We start from the raw sequence: 22,362 nt of genomic DNA on the forward strand, positions 1-22,362 counted from the left end.
AAATGTGTATATCAACAAATATCCCCCAACAAACATAATGTGTCTGAAGCAGATCATGTTAGAAGCAAACTATTTGATCATTGTCTAGGAATTTATCACATTTTATTTTATTTGCATCTTCATGATTCAAAAGTCTAATATATACAATAGCCTTATAATTTAATTGCAATATTATCGTGAGAATTTATTTATTTAATTGTTTGTAGATGTTCAGTTGGAGAAGACTCATAATCATACAACATAATAAACTCACTGAAGAGATTATTTGGGCCATGATGGACAGGTTTGATCCTTAAGAAATTATCGAGATGGATGATAGACTTGAGCTACACATAAATATATTAAAAGCCCACAGTGCAAATGATAAATTTTTTACATGCTCATTTATATTTCCCACATATCAGCTCAATCACTCCATTTTTAGAGAGCAGACAGAATGTGTAACATCTATCAAATGGAAGTAAGGGGTGTTTGACCCACTAGAAAGTATTGTGGATAATGTTAGCTAAGTGGATTGTGATCATTTCAATCCCCGCCACTAATGTAATAAAATAGATTGAGCAATCAAGATTATTAAGTTATCATTTAATGCAGTAGGATTCATCAGATTTGCCTTGTGAGTCTATTCTGGGACGTATGTTTAATCTTCCACTTAAATAGATGGGCTCAATATATCTTTCAAGCGCACCACAATATACTAAAGAAGATAGGAGTTTATGAGATTATATATGCCTCTATTTTTAGCTTTGAGAGTGTCCCTCCTTCGTGGACTAGAAGGGTAATTGAATTCTATAATTCTGTCACAAGCACATGTTAGCCAGGTCCTAAGGAGTTACACTGTAAGAGCTTAAAGAGAGATTTGGGTTGTTGACATTTGATCGTTTCTATGAGGACTGCGTCCCACCTAAGCAAGAGTTATTTCGATGAGAATATTCTGCTCCGAATAGAAGGGATGAGTTGATTCTGCCGACAGTCATTCACGAAATTTAAGTTACTATTACCAAATTTACACATTGGTAAGGCTATAACTGTGATCTTGGGTCACTATCCCGTTGCACATTTAGATTCACAATTTTCTCCGTGAGAACAACCTGAACTAGCACAGGGTGATGTTACATGACTCTTTTGGATTTGATGTATCATATACACATGGCCTGACAAAGGCAACTGCAGAGTCTTCTATAGATATTAGTATATCTCCGGCTACTCCTAATAAGAATAAATATTTATTTTTTGTAGGATTTTTAGTCACATTATTATGCATTTTTTCACTCTACCAAAGAGAGTTTCATCAAATCTCTCACATTACTAATTGACGGTGCTTAGCTTCACCAGATACATGTACACAAGTTATACCATATTGGCATGGGTATGATGGTCATTTGTAGCTTTTATTGAAAGTGAAGCTTGAAAGTATGAGCATCTGGTATGATCACTGCGAGACTTTTGCTACACTTTGACTTAGATAGTGGAGGCCTTGCGTATTAGAGTCAGTGTGTCGAAAGGTAGATTTTTTTATTCGTGAACTTAACGTTGTTCAAACTAGGACATCTTTACTTTACCTTCATGAAAGAGTTGGAAGACATACCAAGGCAGCAGACACAACACAAGATGAGTTTAATGTATTTTATAGCTCCCGGGAGGTCTCGAGAGCATTTATCAACTGAGATTGCCAATTTAGTTGATCTGATGAAAAGTAGAGGTCTCGAGAGCATTTATCAATTGTTTCTACTGAGATTGCCAATTTAGTTGATCTGATGAAAAGTTTATTTAGAACTCAGAGATAAGTTGTCGTATAAAGTTAAAAGATTGTTTAACATGAAAATCTTAGTTAAAATAGTTGATAGACACTGCTGAAAAACTCCCAAGAGCCACAAACCACCTATAAAACTCATCATAGGATGTATTTGTTGCCTATCAACGCCTCTTGACATTCATAAATGTAATGTAAGAATGCCCCGTTCCGAACAACAGTAAGAGACCTGTTAAGTCTACAAACTCAAAACTCTATCTCCCAGCACACCGTCTCCTAGTACAAAAGCTCTCCATTGCCTAAACCAGAATTTGCCAAGAAGCCTAAAGTGGCATTCACATATGCTGTAAAGATGTGCAAAGACTGAGGTGACCTTGGATCCAATCCAAAGATCGAGTTTCACAAAATTATATTCCTACATATCTCTACTTTTGAAATCAATAAATGAGGGAAACCGAGAGCAAATCATGAACACATAATCCGCTCCTTCAAGCACTGCATAAGATGTTAAAAGAACAAAAAAAAACCATATAATTATTATCACATGGTGGCAATAAGGAAAATATGTATGTTGGGTGGTTGTCAAAATGACTTGTTGGCGAACAGCTTGTGTTCAACTCATTAAGTAGCCGTGTTCAATTCATTCAATAAGCAAATGAGCCAAACACGTCTACATAGAGTTATAATAAATTAAAATTATTAATTTTAAAAATAGAATAAAAGTATATTAAATTCTATTTAAATGAACATTATAATATAAATAATAAGATTTAAATCTTGCCTCTACCCTTAACATCATATGGTTGTCTGACTAGGGGTATCAAAACAAATTGTTGCTCGCAAACAGCTCGTGTTCGGCTCGCTAAGCAAACCAGACGAGCACGAACAATTTTTTTGTGCTTGATATATTAGCCAACTGAACACAAGCCGAGTCTAGGCTCACTCAAGCCCAACTTGTTGACACCCCTAATTGGAGTGAAAAAGAGTTCTACATGTTCTCGACCCTAATATTTATTGAAGGGCTACCTGAGAACAAGTCATCAGAACTAGTGTTATTGTGTGAGACCTCTTTAAGGCTATCAAAAAAGCTCGTTATTAGCGAACAGCTCGTGTTCAACTTTTTTGTTAAGTAAACGAGTCAAATACGAGCAATTTTTTTAAGCTTAAAGTATAAACGAGTGAAACACAAACAACTCTTTGTTAGCTAATGTTCGATTCGTTTTAGCTTGAAATAAAAAAAAATCATACATCATGAGGTATTGTGATGATGAGTCTTCTTTTGCATAGATTTATTTCATGTTCGAATCTAACACTCTACATCTATTTTTTTTAATTAATTTTAATGGGAAAATTTTGAGCCAAACACGAACATATTGTTCACAAGACAATTTCGAACACAAGACAAATTCAAACTCATGCAATTTTGAACGAGCCAAACACGAGCCAAGCCTAAGCTCACTCAAGCTCGACTCATTTACAGCCCTAGGCATCTTCATAAGCGGTGATGTAACTGCATATGAATCAAGTAGCCAAAATGATGAAAAATGGACTATGGGGAAAAGTATGAATAAAAAAAAGCACTTGTGTCAGCAATAGTAGGGTCAGATGTATTCGTAGGTGATAAGCCTTAACCAGTTTCCAGGAAAATCAGTCATTCATCCACTAACATCCTAGGAATAGAGAGTATCTCCTCCAGAGTCGGCATCGATGTGGAATAAAGCTAGCAATCCAATCCGTGGAAGCACGAAGAGGCTCATTGTGTCGATACCAGACATACTTGCCTGCCAATGAAGGGACATCATGTATGTGGAGACAGCTCACAAGATCAAACTCTGATTGGTGAAAAAGTAACTCCATCTCCCATGACAGGCACATTGCTTCTATTATATATATATATATATATATATATAGTAGAATGATAAAATGACACGAACAAGAATGATAAGCCATTAAATTCATGCAACTAAGCAATATTATAAAAACAGAGTAAATATGATACATCTAGTGTCATCAACATATGCAGTACTACATCGGGGCCATTGCTCTCAAGGAATACCAAGCAATCGTACTTAAAGCTCATACTTTCTGGATTACTCCTGTTCCATGAAAGTTGCAAATGCATTCTTACTCAAGTCAATTTGATGTAACTCACACGTGTACGACTGACTGTATGGTGAAGTTAGGTGAAATCCAGAACAAGTGTAAAGTTTAAGAAGATATGTCTACATCATGGTTGCAGCACACATTCTCATCTCTACAATAACAGATTTTATCTGATTAGTATCAATAAAACCAGGAATAAGAGGCAACCTAATATATGCAGTTGTCAGAGAAAAAATGAAATACATGCTAACCATATTGAGATGATACACCCATAAAACTATAAATCAGCCAAAGCAAAAACACAATCATCCAGGTCATATTGATAAATCACTCAACAACTACTAATGACCACCCTATGTAGTGTAACACACATCTACCTCTGCAGTCAACATCAATTATATCAACTCCGATCAAATTGTCAAGAATATCACTATAGTCGGCCGATGCAGCGAGCAAAATCAATTCACGAGCAAATAAAGAACTAAGAAAAAAAGGCATACTTTTCTCTCACACTAAGGTGAATGACGCTTGTGACAAACATAACAACAGTAGTTCTCTCAAAATAAAAAAAAAAATTAAAGGTCACTCCAGGCAATTAAATGGCCTATAAACATGAATATGAATACAGGCATAAATACAAATGTAAATATCAAGAGAAACCGACTTTGAAATGGCCTTCAAAACCCTATATATTTTATTGAGAATCACGAAAGTCAAAAAAATTTGTTAACAAAAAAATTAAACTAGCCGCTAGTAATGTGTTGGATCTGAACCCTATTGGTAAGGATGATAAAAAGACACACCATGTGACCAAAAATCCTATAAAAAATAAATCTTCATTCATACTAGAAGAAGTCGGAGACATACATGATTTCTATAGAAGGCTCTACAACTGTGTTCTGTCCTTTACTCGTGACACTAAATTTAAAAAAGTATTGTAACATCATCTTATTCTAATACTTATTGTCCTCATGGAAAAAACCATGAATGTCCAATGGGATAATGGTTTGATAATACATCGGTAGCCTTGTTAATGTGTAAACTTGTTGATAGTAACCTAAATTTTTTTAGGAAAAACTATCGACAGAATCAACTCACCACGTCTATCCCCAAGAGCAGAATATTGTCGCGAAATAACTATTCAACAGCTGGGATGCAATCCTCATAATAACAACCAAATTTCGATAACCAAGATATCATTTATAGCTCTCACAATATAATAGTTAACTCCTCAAGACATCCAACGTGTTTGTAGAAAAGTATCAAAATTCAATTACTCTGTAATCCATAAAAGAGGGACACTCTCAAAGCTAAATATAGAGGTATATAAAGCCTCAAAAACTCTTATCTTCTTCAATTTATTGTGGTGTGCTTGCAAGATAATAGAGCTCGTCTGGCAAATGCACAAAAGTAAAATAGCAAGCCCAACATGATGAATCTAAATGCATTAAATGATGGTCAAATAATCTTAATTATCCAAAACGTAATTGACATTATCCACGGTTTTCTTCAAAGAGTTGAACTCACCACACTTCAACTTGATAGACATAAGCCATTCAAATTTCTCTCTGAAAATGAGGTGGTTGAGCTGACATGTGGAAAGCATATATGAGCATGTGAAAAAAAAATTATCATATGCACCATACTCTATTAGTATATACTTCTATTATTCAAAACTATCATCTATTTCGATAGCCTTTTGAGAATCATTACTGTCTATCAAGACCCAAATGATATTATCGTTGAGCTTATTGTGTAACATATCTATAAGTCTCCTTCAACTAAACATTTCCTATAAAAATAAAAGAAGAAATATATTCTCAAAATAATTTTGTAATTAAATCATAAGGCGTGCATATATTAGATATTTGAATCAGAAAAATGCAAAGAGAATAAAATGTGAAAAATTCCTAGACAATGGTCAGATATTTTGCAACAAATATGAACTGCTTCAAACACACATCATATTTGTTAAGGAAAATTATTGACATATACATCCACTACATTAGGTAAGTTGATTGCACATAACAACATCGACAACAATCAAATATGTCGTCAAGTGATCAAACTTAAAATCACTTCGATCGTCGTTGAAACATTTAAATGATTTATGTTCGTAGAACAAACTATGTGAGTGTGTATAGATCAATAAGGCAATTAAAACAAGCTTATTCGCAACTAAATCGAGCTTTATCTAATGTGTGTCGAGGGATCAAATAATCATATACTATTTGAGTATTATGTAAATTTAATATAAATTTATATATTTAATAAAAATATATAAGTTAATATATTTTTATATATCTATACATTATCTCATAATATTCAAATTTAAATTTTCCTTCATTAATTCTCATATCAATGAAAACTTATTTAAAAATAAATTGGGCAATAACTAGATGTTAAAACATTTCCAAAAATAAACTTCTCTTCTTATACTTTTGATACAAGACTGCAAATAAAAAAAATTGTAAAGGCAAAAAAAAAGTTCGTGACAAACATAAATCAACAAGGAAAGTTGGGAGTTATTTCTCTCAAAAGCTTGTTTTTCTCTCCTATATCTCCTTATCATAAAACCAAAATAATAATAATAATAATAATAAGGCCCAGTCTAATGAACCTGGATGAAAAAAGGGTGGGAGAATTGTTTGATTTTTTGCCAAAAACACCTCTCCTCTCCTCTCTCCCATAATCAGTCCCCACATTCATTCTTTCAAATTCTCCTCCAAGCCCATAACTACCAACCCCTATCTTTCATTTTTCTCTCTAAATTTGCAAAAAGCCCCTCATATCTCTCATCTCCATCCGGTTCTCTCTCGCTTCTTTTTGCCTCTACACGAAATAAACCCAACCTCCTCTCCCATACCAAGCAACAAGCCAGCTCCTTATTATGTGCCCCACCCAGTCAAATGCCTCTATGAATCGCGACAGGACAAACACCCCATCATTTGCCTCTCTCTCGTTTGCAAGGATAGTCAGTGACCTCCTTCGATTCATATAATAAATCTGACAGTCCATAGGCTTTTCTTCGCCTCCTCTCCCATGCTTTCTCTAAACAAAGAGAAGCTTCTCTCTATCCTCTTAGATTCCCCACATTCAATTAAACCCCACTCACCATAAGTAGCCTCGCAAAATAAGCCCACCTGCCTGAACCTTGCTGCCACAATCTTTCATCACCCACACGCAAAATCTGCATATAGCAAGCTCTCCAAAACTCTCCCACTTGCAATCCAACCACCTAGACAACCCATTCATTCTCTCTCTAAACCGAGAGAGAGAAATCACTCTCTTTCTCTCTCGCATTTCTTTCTCTAGCAAATAAACACCATAAAAAACAAGAAAAAAATTGCTTTGAAATATGTGTATTGATGTCATCTATTTGGCTTATCACAATAAGGTATAAAATGGTTGCTTTCTAAACCCCAAAATACTAACTATGATGGGTTTGGCGCAACAAGAAATTTTCTCACCATTGCGGGGAACAATCGTATGTGATGCTTGCGACACGATCTTTTTTATAGTGTGTTTGGCGCTACAATCGAAATTAGAGTAAGTTTTTCTCAGTGTCGCAAGGGAAACATGTAAGTGAAGCCTCCCAAAGCAACGAAAAAATATGTGAGTTCTGAAATCTACTTGCAGATACCCCATGCAAGCTTTTTCTTTCTCACGACACTGACCGTGCACATATTTCTTAATGTAGTGGGTATGTTCTAACTCCCAATGTAGCCCTCTATATGGGGACAACAACGGGAGACTGTCTAAAAGTAAATTAAAACTCTCTTTCTCTCGCATTTCTTTCTCTAGCAATCGTATGTGATCCAACCACCTAGACTGTCTAAAAGTGCAATCCAACCACCTAGACAACCCATTCATTCTCTCTCTAAACCGAGAGAGAGAAATCACTCTCTTTCTCTCTCGCATTTCTTTCTCTAGCAAATAAACACCATAAAAAACAAGAAAAAAATTGCTTTGAAATATGTGTATTGATGTCATCTGTTTGGCTTATCACAATAAGGTATAAAATGGTTGCTTTCTAAACCCCAAAATACTAACTATGATGGGTTTGGCGCAACAAGAAATTTTCTCACCATTGCGGGGAACAATCGTATGTGATGCTTGCGACACGATCTTTTTTATAGTGTGTTTGGCGCTACAATCGAAATTAGAGTAAGTTTTTCTCAGTGTCGCAAGGGAAACATGTAAGTGAAGCCTCCCAAAGCAACGAAAAAATATGTGAGTTCTGAAATCTACTTGCAGATACCCCATGCAAGCTTTTTCTTTCTCACGACACTGACCGTGCACATATTTCTTAATGTAGTGGGTATGTTCTAACTCCCAATGTAGCCCTCTATATGGGGACAACAACGGGAGACTGTCTAAAAGTAAATTAAAACTCGATTTCTGCAAAATGAAAGAGCCTAAAATAAACTTTGAATAAAATACTAAACAAAGAAATTATAAAATTAAACTAAAATTAATGCTTATGTTAATTTGTAATTGTAAAATTAAAATAAACAAATTGGATGGTCATATTAAACTTACAAAAAATTTTTGGGAAACTTGGAATCTAAATGAATTACAAGCAAAACTCTCCATCCACAAGTGGACAGCTCAAATCCCTCAACAAGCCTAAGAATTAAAAGAGGTTTTAATCAAATGTGAGTTGAACCAAACCTCTCCTCTATTTATAGCAAAAAAATTCATCTCACGTGGAACCCGTTGGGATTAGAAAATCCACATGCAGCAAAACTTGTCGTACAAGAAAAGATAAAGTTTCAAAAATTACACCTAATTTTAGACTATACAAAGAGAAATATAAATAAAACTACAAATCAGTTTCCAAATTGAGCCCCTCACCAATGAATCCAGAATATCCTTAATAATGAGCAGAAAGCTACCGTAAAATATGCAATTAAAACTTGGATATATTTTGATAAATAATATATTCATGTAAATATTCAAAATTTAAATATTTTAAAATAATTAATAAAAATTACACACACATGTGTTTTGTCGCTTGTCTTAATTCACTTGAGCAGTTGAAATTACTACACGGGAAGAATATAAGCTTAAGGTAATTATAATCAACCTTAAGATGCATGCAAATCATATATTTTGTATGAAATGTTATACTTTCACAAAAAAAAAAAAAAATTCAACATGATTAAACTAAACAAGCTCTCAAGCGGGCCATCTTGACTATAAGACAAAGTCGTAAGCCTCACACCTTAATATGATCCTCCTACTTATATGGGCTGGAGTTGATAATATTGAGCCTCTAATCCAATCCTCCTCCTAATGGGGCTGGAGCTGGCACGATTAACAATTTTTTTAATGCTTAAGCAATTAAATTTAATCAAATTGTAAAATAAGCAATTTAATCCCAATTTTTCCGATGGAGTCGTGTTGAATGTGACATCAGCTAGATAAATCTATCATAAAATCTAAGAGAATTCAAAATATAAAAAAATTTTAAAATACACAAGTTAAGAGCAAAAACTAATATGCCCTCCAAGACTATTTATCAAAGAGTGAAAATTTTAATGTTAACTTAAGCTCACATGAAATCAATATCATGTCAGGTATGCTATTACATTTATACCCAAAATAATCTATGTCAGTGAGAACAAGGTTTAAGACTTTTGTCTGTGTGGTTGGGTCAGTAAGCTCAACAAAAGAAGCAATTACAACCAGAAACCTTTGACTTCTTGGTTTGCTGTCAAATAGCACAATTATATTACAGTTGTGATTGATAGTACGTCCCTTTGAGTTATAAATCATAGAATATGTCTGATATGACATGAAATGGGAGGGTAACGAAAAAATACACACCACTTTGAGACCAAGATGCAGTCGAAGCACCACCTGGAATCCTAGGATACAGCCCTCAAAAGAAAAAGATGGCGGCTTACCATATACAAAACACCCAAAAACTAAACCTAAAATATCATAAATACAAATATATAATAAGAGAATAGCTAGGAGTGGCCCAAGAGAATCAGCTGACTCATCAGAAGGGAAAAAACCTGGACTGGTTTAGTCTAAGCAAAGCACTCGCGGGATTTCCCGCATGCGGGACGTGATCTCACTTCTCTCTACGGATGACTCGCGTCAGTGTGAGAGACGCTCCTGCGTTAGGTGCTTAAAGAGAAAAATATGACTGTAAATAACACTCGCAGAATTATAAAACAAAAAAGGAATAGAGATGAAGCCTTTCAAATTCAAAAAAGTATGATTGCATCTCTTATTAAATTTTAATGGTTGTGTCAAGGTTCTCTCTTGTTCATGCGACAGTCACCCCACACTTATTTGTTGCAATAGAGAATCAAGGGGGTGGAACAAGCAAAACATCATATACAAAGAGAGGAATGACAAGAAGATAATAAAGAAGAGGGAATGGACCAACAAGAAAAATAGATAACTACGAAAGTTAAAAGAAGCCCTTTAGAAAGGATAATTTATCTTCATATTAATTTTTAGTGAGGTTATAAGTTAATGAAGCATAACCTATACAGATACTTTAGAAAAACTTATAGGATATAATTGGGAATTTCTGTGAGTAATGAGGCCCAATAGCTAAAAGGTCAAAAACTAGAGATAACTAAATGTAGCTTACTCTACACAGGAAAAAGCCTGAATATTGTGTATCAAGCAATGCATGGATTGTATCTTTACACTCATATGAACAATGTGTCAATGGTGAAGCATTTGATCATATCCGTCTTCGTACAAATGTGATGTGAATAGAAAAGGCCTTGTTTTGTGCGTAGAATTCACTAAAGAAACCCTATATTTTCATAGAGGAATAAAATTCCAAAAAACACTCACATAAGCATACACTACTCACCAAACATCAAACATTGCTAAATTTACATGTGCCTGAAGTTAAGTTCACGTGTGTCTAAAAGTTACCTGTTGTAGCAACGCTTGTAAGCAAAGAACTCTGGAACCAACCCCGGTGTTGGTCTGTGCCTTCCAGATACAGGTCTGCAGGTAAACTCAGACCTTCTCTTTTCCCTAGGACTGCGGCCCAAGATGATCCTGAGGAGGATCAAATAATGAAACTGTTATATGAAAAAGTTCAGTAATATGAAGCAAAGGAGTTTGCCAGTGAAGAAGAATTGATAAAATCTACATAAGGTGTCTTCTTATTGAATATAAACATTTGATAGTCACGACATAAAAGACAAGTTGTGACTGTTTATTGAGACTTTAGAAAATTAAAAATTCATCTTGTAGAAAATCAATGCACAGAACATATTAAAAACAGCCTAATATTTGTGGAATATACAGATGGCAACAATGGGATGTTAAAGATTAGATTTTTAATGTTTCAACCATGAAAATTTATAGCACAACGGTCAATCTATTATATATAATGGTTTGGATTTTAAAGCATGATATAAACATAATGGTGGTCTGCCTGGTGAATTACAAAATAATAAAAACAATTACAAACAATGCCATAACAATACATGATGGAAAAAATAGACACTAGCACATTATACTTCAAACATTTCCCCAATACAAAATTAGTGACTCAGGTTTCAAAGCATTATAATAAATGATGGCGAACTACAACGTTATTAGGCAGCCAATACTTCTAAAATGAAAAGAAAGTATTCTCCACGAGCAATGTAACATTAAGTCAGTAAACTCAACACCTATTAGACATTATGATAAAAAAAAAATAGAAAATACGATAAGATAGATAAAAGGAAAAAAATGCAAAACCAGTTGATAACTACATATGTCAACAATGATAAGTGATGTGCACGGTTTTCCCATTAAAAGGATTCAAACAGGAAAAATGCAGTGGCTGTAAAGTAGAAAACAGAGAAAACATTCATAGCAATGGCAGCAGGTCAGCAACAAAGAGGACTGCATCTACTCTACTAGCTGGTGTTATGCACTGCACTGTTGTGAAGAAGAGCTGTTGCGAAGAGCTGCAGTGAAGCGCAGTAGCCAAGAGGAGCCACTGAACCGCTGTACTAATGGACCCACTGAACCGCTGTACTAATGTGAGGCAGCCGTAACGAACATTTATCCTTCTGATCTACATGAACCTCACATATTCATTTCCTCTCCCCATTCTCCAGAATCTCAACTCTAGAATCTGATCCTTAAAAACCTTCTAGGAATCCTAGAATGATGCCATTCCATTCAGTTCACACCATTAACATTGCATGTTGTTAAGGGCACTCATTCAAATTTGAATTTAATAGAAGTATGCATATAGCTTTCACATAAATTATTTGGTAATGGAGATAAATCACAAAAAATATGTTTACGAGTTTTCCCTTAGTCTCTATGATTGGAGGGTTGATAAGTTCTATAGCTTTATTCATTCAATATTGTTAGTAATTCAGATATGATGATCACATTTTCTCGTTCATTTAAAATTTGACAATCAAACAATTTAGAATCAGACCTTCAAAACAAAGACCATAAAACTACTGATAAATGATTTAGTTGGCATGAAACTTTGACAAATTTAATCTTTATGTTCTACACAATTTAGTTTGTACTTTGATTATGTCCCAATTAGGTGTTGTATAAGTTATACCAGCCCATAACGAAAGATACTTCAAAATAAGAATGGAAAAAATAAATCTCCACTTGTGCTGAGCATGGTAATTTTTTCTCTACAAACGCCAGATTGTGACAAAATTGAGCTAAACAGCCAAACGGTGAAGTTGCTGTGTGGGATAAGATTTGATAGGCTGAATTTATGTTTGCTGATGAAGAGTGTAATTTTTCTTACTGATAGAAATTCCTAATGATAATCCTTTTTCCAAGACCTGATTGCACTAGTTTTCAGAAAAATTAACTTATCACATTGCATGGAAAGAAACCCATCTTCTATTAAAAAATGAGACAGACAAACAATGCCCAGTTACCCTACAAGCAAAAGGCTATGCCGACATCTAAACCACCTAATTATTAATAAACAACTATGTAGTGACAACTAAAATATTACAAAAAAAAAAAAAAAAAGTTCCAAGTTAAGTATTATTTGTCCTGATAGCTATCAATAAAAAAGTGCATTTTATTACGCACATACCAGAATCAAACCAAACATCCATTGTATCAGTTCCCTTTTGATATTTTGATGCATTGCTACGAAATTTTTCAGGGAGAAGCTCTTCATTTGACATGTACCACCATGCATCACTACCTTTCTTGGAAATTATAGCTGCAAGTTAAGCATGATGACCGTCAAACAATTTTAACACAGTCATGCATCAAGTATTCAGGCAAGTTGTACGTAATTGAAACAATATAGTACCCAAAAAACATTTAAAAATAATAATTAATTAAACTTATATAGAAATGGCAAAATTTCCCAATCCTCATGAAGCCAAGGTACAAGATGATTAAAAATTAGTGCAGTGAAATCAGTTTACATTATCATTGAAAGAAAGGGACCAAAAACGTCATCTATAAAGAATGATTAACTCCCAAAATTTAAGTATTTGAAAAATAATTATTATTTTAGTAGTTATACAACATGAAATGCAGTTTCCTTTGCAAAGTTTAGTGGTTAAATGAACTCTGCACAAACAAAAAAAAATTTCACTTTGGCCACCATTTTTTGTCAAAGTATGAGGGAGGAGAGAGACAGGTTTGGAAGAATTGAATGAGATCAAAAGATTTGTGAAGGACAAGTAAAACTCCTTTAAAAACTCAGCAGTACAAACGGAAAAAAAGAATTCATAAAGCTAAAGCTAAATAGTTGGGATAAAGCTTGATGGCCATTACTTTTAAACACAGAAACACTAGCTATTTTCTTGAACATTTACTAACAAGGAAAAGAAACATAAAAGCAAGTTTAACGTGGAAATGATAATGTGACAAAGATGGAGGCACAGTATTACATGACAAACAGGGAATAGTGAATAGATATAGATTTACTCTTGTTGATATGCAAAAAATCGTGGACCGCATGGGCCAACCAATGATTTAAGAAACCATGGATCCTTTGTTATATTTGAGGGAGAGAAGTTATTCTCCCTTAATTATCGTTTATTATGTTTATTTCTGTCTGTTTATCACGTTATTTGAATTTCCCTCTAATTGTATGAGGATTAGTCTTAGTTTTATCTATATATATATATATAGAGAGAGAGAGAGAGAGAGAGTTATATACTTAATGAAAAAACAAGAGAGTTATTCCTCCAAAAATCCACATCATATCAAAGCGAGAAAAGAAACCCAAGCTCTCTCCTTCTTGGTTGAAACCCCTCCCTACAGTTGGAACCCTGCAACCGTCTTCCTGCTTCCATCCAGACAATCGAATTATGTCAGGCTTCTTCCTACCGAGCAAAAATCATCATCTCGTGCAATCCTGGCAGGCTCTGGTCTTTACTCGTGCGCCTGGATCACTCGTCGAAATTTCATCTTCATCCCTGAATCGTCGGCATTGAATCTTCATCTGCATTGCTTGCATCGATCGGCTCATGCACTAGATCGATCATCTAGATCACTACGTTTATCAGCTCTTGTGCCTAAATAGATCTTCTAGATCATTGTGTCGATCAATTCATGCATCTAGATCACTGCATCGATCGGCCCCTCCTCCTTTATCAGCCCTCCCTAAATTGATCATTTGGATACCACGATCATCTAGAACATTTGGTTGATCAGCCTCTTCTCCCTAAACTGTGGAATACTTCTCTTGTTATCAATGTGGCAGCTCTCTTTTTCGGCCTCTTCCGGCTAACCTAGTTGCTCCTTGCCGAGCAATTAGAGGAGCTTGCGGTCAGCCCGCCGAAAGTACCTGGTCTAGCCTCCACGGTACTCAACAGAAATATTGTGTTGCGACAGACAATTACTCCCAGTAGCAGAAAAATCATGTGTCGATGACAGAAAATTTCTCACACTAGTAAAAATCCTGTCTGACAACAAACAGTTTCTCCCTACCTCATCATGACAAACAAATATGGCATAAAAGCCACTTCTTCCTCGTCAGAAGTTACTTCATAACCTAAGCGTATTATGTTTAGTTTTGTTGCATTTGAATTTTCTTCTTACATCACCAATCACAGACTACATAGCAACAATTTCCCCCAATGGTCTCAACATGTGTTCATGTGGTAAAAAAGATCATCTCACCAAAGAAAACCCTGCACCAAAAATCACTTATTCTAAACATCATACATGGAAAATTGAAATTCACATGGTCATATCATGGCCTGTCAACTCCATGATCACGAAAATTGGAGATAACTTTCTTTTATATAAACGAGCTAAAGAAATATGAGATGTCGCAAGAGAAACCCAGTCAAATGTTGACAACATCTATGAGTTATTTTCCATCGAAACAAGATTACAACCATGACACGCTGAGTTGAATATTGCTCAACACTTCAAAGCACTCTCTAAATATTGGCTCTAACTAGATATGTATGACATATACACATGGAGGTGCTCACAAGGCTCTGCTCTTTATAAAATAATTGTTGAACAGAGAAAAATCATCAAGTTTATTCTAGAACTCAACAAAGAGTTAGATGAAGTCAAAGGAAAAAATCATGGAAACCAAGCCTCTTCCATCAATTCTTAAAGCCTTTTTCAAAGTACAAAGGGAAGAGAGCAGGAAGAAATGCATGATGACAGGTAATCCCACCATATCAAATGGTGATAACTTAGTTCTATACCCCCACAAATCATCTTAGAACAAGATTAAATAGGAAAATATCATGGTGCGAATATTACAAGAAGTGTGGTCTTCCAAAGGAGAAGTTTTGAAATTTTTATGGAAAGCCTGCAGATTGAATGCTTAACAAAGTGAAAGGTGATGGAGAAAATCAAGCAAACACAGTATCAAAGAAAGATAAGCCTCATGTACATAGTCCTTGTAGCAAGAAAGAACTTGAAGCTCTCTAAAGTCTTCTGAGACAATATTTTGTATCTTATACCAGCTTTCTAGAACATCAGAGTAGTCTTTCATTTGCTCTTGTTCTCAACATAAAGAATCAACCTTAGATAGTGGACTCTGAAATGTTTGATCACTTGATAGGTGATATTATTCTTTTTCAATCCTTCCATTCTTGCAAACATTATACTGCAGTTAGAACCGCAGATGGCTCACTTTCATCTGTGGAAGGAAAAGAAAGCGTGAAACTCACCAAGAATCTAATTCTTCAATCTGTGATTTATGTTCCTCAACTTAACTGTAATTTACTGTCTATTAGCAAACTTACTCGTTACATGAATTATTATACTAAATGCTACCCTGATTTGTGTGAATTTCAGTTGATAGACTAGGGGAAGGTGATTGATAGTGTTAACATGCATCATGGACTTTATCAGATCACTGTGATTGCCACTTCAAAGGGACCACCCCATCATTCATAATCATTTGAGTCAAGCCTTGAATCTGAGTCTATTTCTCATGAGTGTCAAGTTATTTTATGGCATTTTTGGCTTGGGCGTCCTAATTTTTATGAGCTTGAAAATTTGTATAATCATTTATTTATCAACAAAAAACCTGGTTCTTATCAGTGTAAAACTTATCAACTTCCTAAATATACTTGACAAGTTCACCCAAGCCGAAAATAAAACCAACACATCCATTTTCCATGGTTCATGTGATATATGGGGGCCCTCAAAAATAATAAATACAATGGGGCTAGGTGATTTATCACATTCATTGGTGATAACACCAAAACCACTTGGACATTTCTCATGAAAAAATTTTGAAACTATCAGCATGTTTGAAAATTTCCGCAATATGATCCTACAGAGGGAGTGCAAAACTAATCTAACTCCACTGTTGGCTCTTATCTATCCATATATGAAACTTCAGAGTTGCAAAACTAATAATGCAAAAGACTACTACAACTCCACTAATAATGCAAAAGACTACTACAACTATAACTCCACTAATAAAACCATCATATTTCAGAGCAAACTTCAGAGTTGCAAAACTAATAATGCAAAAGACTACTACAACTATAACTCCACTAATAAAACTAATAAAACATATATGAAACTTCAGAGTTGCAAAACTAATAATGCAAAAGACTACTACAACTCCACTGTTGGCTCTTATCTATCCAAAAAAAGGTATCATTTATACAAGCTCTTGTGTTGATACACCCTAACAAAATGGTGTGGCTAAAAGAAAGAAGAGACATCTCCTTGAAGTAGCCCATTCAATTTTATTCACTAATAATATACCCAAACACTTCTAGGAGGATGCAATGCTCACATTCACATATCTCATAAATAAGATGCTTAGTAAAATGTTAAGTTTTAACAAACATCTGAACACTCTCATAAAGTCCTACCCCCACATTTAATCATTTACCTCTAACCTACCACTTAAAATTTTAGTTGCATAGCATTTCTTCATCAACATCAACCATATCAAACCAACTTGATCTGAGGTCAATTAAATGCAATTTTGTCAAATATTCTTCAAAGAAAAAGGGTACAAATGTTACTCCATTGATATCACCTTCTTTGAAAATCAATCATATTATCACAAATCTAACATTCAGGGGGAGTGTTCGAGATAATATCATATTTTGAGTTCTATTCAGCAACCTTAAGCCACATCCCTTATATACTCGATGAACTCACTCTTATCCCCACTATTAAAAATCAACATGAAAATGAACCTACTCCACCACTAAAGTCTCCCATAGCTCCCATCAGAAACCAAGAACTACGTGTACACCATAAAGAACCAAACTTGAGGGGGAGTAGTGAAATGCAAATAGTCGTGGACCACATGAACCCACCAAGGATTTAGGAAATCATGTATCCGTTGTTACATTTTAGAAGGAGAAAGTATTCTCTCTTAGTTATCCTTTATTATTTTATGTCTTTCCTTTTATCAAATTACTTGAATTTCCCTATAATTATATGAGGATTAGTATGAGTTGTATATATATAGTTGTTATATGCTTAATGAAAAACCAAAAGAAGTTTTCCTCCATAAATCTACAACTTTTTATATCATCACGTCATAAATATTAATTTGGACAAAATTGTGGAAAATACATTAGTATAATTTGAAGGTTTCAAGTTCAGATCACAGAAATAATTGTTAGACAAATCTAGACCCTGTAATAACAATAGTTTCACGCACAGAATAGGATAAAGCTAACTTGTTTACAAATGGTTAGAGTGATAGAGGTAATTAAAAATAATAATAATAATAATAATAATAATAATAATAATAATAATAATAATAATAACAACAACAACAACAACAACAACAACTCCAAATAAAATGGCTAACAAAGAATAATGTGTGAGACGAGACACGGTCAAAACATCTCAAGGCTGCATAAACTAAGAGGAGAGCAGATATTAAAGGTAGCCATAGGGGTTTCTCACCCTTAATGTGAGAGATAGTCTCTTCTGTGATCAATGGCTCTTTTGTGTCAACATGATAAAAAACTGGGATAGGAACACCCCAAATTCGTTGTCTTGAAATGCACCAATCAGAACGACTGGCTGTCATGGCATTTATTCTATTCTCTGCCTACGAACAGACATAATTCCAACATAATAGAGTTAATAGAAAAGAACAAAAACATATATGCAGCTTCAGAAAAATGAAGTAACAGTAAAGCAGAGCATGTTATTGCAACAAAATTTAACTAAAAAAAAAAGAAGTAAGAGATGATGACACAACTCGTACCAGAAATATGTCAACGACCTAGCTACATGTTTCTATGGTAAACACTTCAGAAGAGAACCAACAGACAAAGTCAGAAAACAATCGTAGGACTTGACCAAAAGCCATGTCTCCAAAGGGTTAACAGCAAAAGTAAGGATTTCAAAAGAAAACCTTTAGCAAATCATAAATACAAAACAATTCACATTGTAAGATAACATTGTAAACATAATTCACGAAAAGAAATTGCATAAGCTAAAACTCATACTAGAATAAAATACAATAGTTACTAAAATGAAAGTTATCGCAAATTGTTCATCTTGACACACACCTTGCATTAGCAATAGCAATTAACTTTCAAATTTTTATTAGATTTTATTGATAGAATATATTCAAGACTTAAAGTTGCCAGGCTGCTCATGTTAATGTATCGAGGTACCCATAATTTAACTTTAAATTAAAGTATTCAGAGTTCGTCAAAAGACGAAATATTGAATGTAATATGCTTTGGATTATGATGATATTCAAAAAGTGACAGAATGCGCTGAGTTGATCCAATTAATTTCCATTTATCAATTCTCCAAAACACTTGTGTTTGAAAGTAAAGTGATCCTTATTTATTAAAGATTCATATATAAGTGGAGAATAGTGCCTCATTAAAACTAAAAAATAAGGATTTAATTTCAAAAACATTACTACTGGCCCTTGCCATCAGCCCAAGCCTTCAGGTTGATGATGACTATATGCTACTATATTGATCTCAACATGAGACCTCGATGTTACAACCTCCTACCAAGTGATTTTAGAACCAGCAAAATTTAACAAGGATCGTGTTTGTGGAAGGATTTATGGCTCTAATGCCTCCCGTTTGCTTCTAACATGATTAAGTAAGTTACAGGACGTGTGATTCCCATGTTAAGTGGAATCTAGGTGCCTAACACTTGATGGTATTGAACCGCTTCTGTTAATTAAAGAATGAAAAATAACTTTGAAATATCTTATATAAGTGGGGCATTGTTACGTTCCACATAAGAGTAGAGAATTATCCCAGATTAAAAGTAAAAAATAATCTAATATACTATTAGGGTTCCTTATCGATTTGCATAAGCTTTCGAAAACATCTTCTCATACTCAAGTTCCTTGCAAAATTTTACTTTAAGCTCCATTGAAATGCTTTCTGTATCTCCAAAAATCGCACCTCTAACTACACCGCCCAACAAGCCAAAATAGTAGATACTTGACCATATTTCCTATTTATTATATCACAAGGTCTTAATAATTTATTGCCAAACATAATTTAAAATTTAAATTCACCATTAGGTAAAGTAAATAAATTTGATTTATTTAGGTTTAATGGGTCTGTTGATATTTAATTTTCATGCTGAACAATACTTATGTTATGGTTAACTGAAATAGATTTTTGATACATTAATTCTCTTCAAATGTTGAATTATCCACGTACATACCACAATCATATAAAAGCAGTGCAATTTTTTTAAAATAAAGTACATCACAGCATGTGTTACGACTTCAGTATATACTGGTATCACGCTATGACATTCGTTATAATAAGAATAATCAATTCCGACACGGTAACATTAGAATAAACTCATTCCTTTATCAGTCCATCCAAGCCTGGTTCTTTTTATAACCATTCATGCTAGTTTCTGTTTACGGCACTTGGAACAATAAATTTACTAATGACTCGTAAGGAATATTACAGATTTGGATATATGTTTCTTTATTTCTAAAGATCTTCAAAACAATAATACTTCGACAAAAACCAAAACACCAGGGTATTGCAAGTTTGGGAGTTCAAACTCCTACATTCCGGAAAAACTGAGGGTTCGTAAGAAATCAAATGTTGCAAGCTTCATAAATATATTGGAGCAAAAATGAGCTTCTTAAACTTAATGAAATATGCATCCAATGTATCAAATTGCTAATTGCAACAAATGTCATTAAAACACATATTATTAAAGAACTGATCTAGTTTTTGAGCAGTAAACTAAATGGTTAACCAAAATATCCATAATTTTAACTTCTAAAACAAACTAAGTTTCCTGCGCAGTAGATGAATTATGTTTATAAATAACAACCTTCTGTCAAATATTAAAAGAGAATCACTGTTGTATATAAAAAAGCTGTTAAGACATTGATACGCATGGTAACACCTACAAAAAGAGAACAGTGTCAAAATAGTCCTCTAACCTTTGCATGAGGATGTTTTAGTTTTTATAAAAGTTACAATTTAGTCCCAGGCTCTTTTAATATGGGTTGAAATAATACCTAGAGAGGATCATTTCAACCTCAATTTGAAAAGTCTGGGGACTAAAATGGCCCCACGTAAACAGTTGGGGGACTATTTTGACACTTTACACCCTACAAAAAATTGCTACGGACAAAATTATAGGTGAAAAACAATAGGTTCCAAAACAGTACCTGAGGAGGAATCCAATTGACCATGTTAATTGCATCCATAGCAGCCTGCCTGAACCCAACAACAGAAGCAAACCACTGCTCGGTAGCTCTAAATATTGTCGGTTTCTTTGTTCTCCAATCATATGGGTACTTGTGTTCTATCCAAAACATCAAACAAAGAGTAGGGAATATTAAATCACACAAATTTCAGTCTTCATTTCATAATAATAACCTAAATTATATTTTACAGTAAACACTTACTATAAGGTTCTTCTAGAATAAGCAACATATTGTCATCAAGATACTTAACAACAGCAACATTACCATCCCCTAATACATTCAAACCATTGAACTGTCCTGCTTCTTCAGTAAAATTTCCACTGTCATCAACAGGAGAAAGTATTGATAGCCCATATTTTAAACCAGTCATATAGTCCTCCAGACCATGACCAGGAGCTGTATGAACAAGTCCAGTTCCTGACTCTGTATTGATGTAGTCTCCCCCCATCACAACAGGGCATTCCTTCCCATCCAAAGGGTGAAGGTACCTATTTCATAAGCATGGAAGCATGAAATTTTCTTTAGTGAAAAAAATCACTTGACTTCAAAATAGTTACTACCAAATAACAAGCGGATCAAGCTTTAGGACTTATGGCACAATTTTAAAAACAACAAAAAAAAATTTGCCAATCACATGAAAAATGAGATAAGTGTTAAAATGATCCTCTGATTTTGCAAGGAGTCATTTTAATCCAGAATTTAGCCCTCAGATTTTTTTAAATATGGGCTGAAATAGTCCAAGACTCTTTAAAAGGTTGACTATTTAGCCCCCATTAAAAGATTTTGGGGACTAATTTGGCAGTTTTATAGACTTTGGGACTAAACAAACAAACAATTGGAAGCCATTTTGGCACTTCGCACCATCAAAAAAAAAATATTTATTAACTATGTCTTTTTTTTAGCGAAACCTGCAGTTTTCAAGAGCTGCCCCAAGAAAAGTTTTCTTGATAACAAGCTTCACCCCCCACTTTGATTCAAGTGCAGGAACGAGATCAGATGCTATAATGATGAATGGCTTTTTTTCTTCATTTTTCAATATGCTTCTCAACTTTGTTCGCTTTCCAAGCGATGACGATGTGTCCTCAATGACTGAATGTACCTCAGCCACAGCATAAACAAGTCCAGGATTAACTGCCACAGCTGCAAAATTCGAAGGTCACGTTATTTCAAAACTAAAAAAAAAATACAACCCATTTCAAAAATTGAGATAAGATGTTTCAGCAAGCTCCAACAATGGAAACAATAGAGGGAATATCCCCACCCACTGCTTTAGAAATTCCATTACCACTCAAACAGACATATTAACTGTAATTGTTTGTTTCTACTTTTTTTTTACTAAAGCTATAAAACAACCCAAAAGATGCAAAATATATTTCACTCGTGATTACTA

General features: G+C 34.2%; 1 protein-coding gene across 2 annotated transcripts in view; it reads right to left on the reverse strand.

The window, feature by feature from the left end:
* Positions 1-22,362, reverse strand: part of LOC110030757 (isoleucine--tRNA ligase, chloroplastic/mitochondrial) — a 78,772-nt gene that overhangs the window by 23,978 nt on the left and 32,432 nt on the right. For both annotated transcript variants that reach the window (XM_020733649.1, XM_020733648.1), the window contains exons 10-15: positions 21,881-22,112; positions 21,174-21,460; positions 20,934-21,070; positions 18,209-18,356; positions 12,921-13,052; positions 10,769-10,897 (exon numbers count right to left, since the gene is read on the reverse strand). In XM_020733649.1, the coding sequence (XP_020589308.1) occupies positions 10,769-10,897; positions 12,921-13,052; positions 18,209-18,356; positions 20,934-21,070; positions 21,174-21,460; positions 21,881-22,112 (1,065 nt within the window). The remainder of the gene's footprint in view (positions 1-10,768; positions 10,898-12,920; positions 13,053-18,208; positions 18,357-20,933; positions 21,071-21,173; positions 21,461-21,880; positions 22,113-22,362) is intronic.

Source organism: Phalaenopsis equestris, unplaced genomic scaffold (assembly GCF_001263595.1).
Source record: "Phalaenopsis equestris unplaced genomic scaffold, ASM126359v1 Scaffold000760, whole genome shotgun sequence".
Taxonomy (NCBI): Eukaryota; Viridiplantae; Streptophyta; class Magnoliopsida; order Asparagales; family Orchidaceae; genus Phalaenopsis; species Phalaenopsis equestris.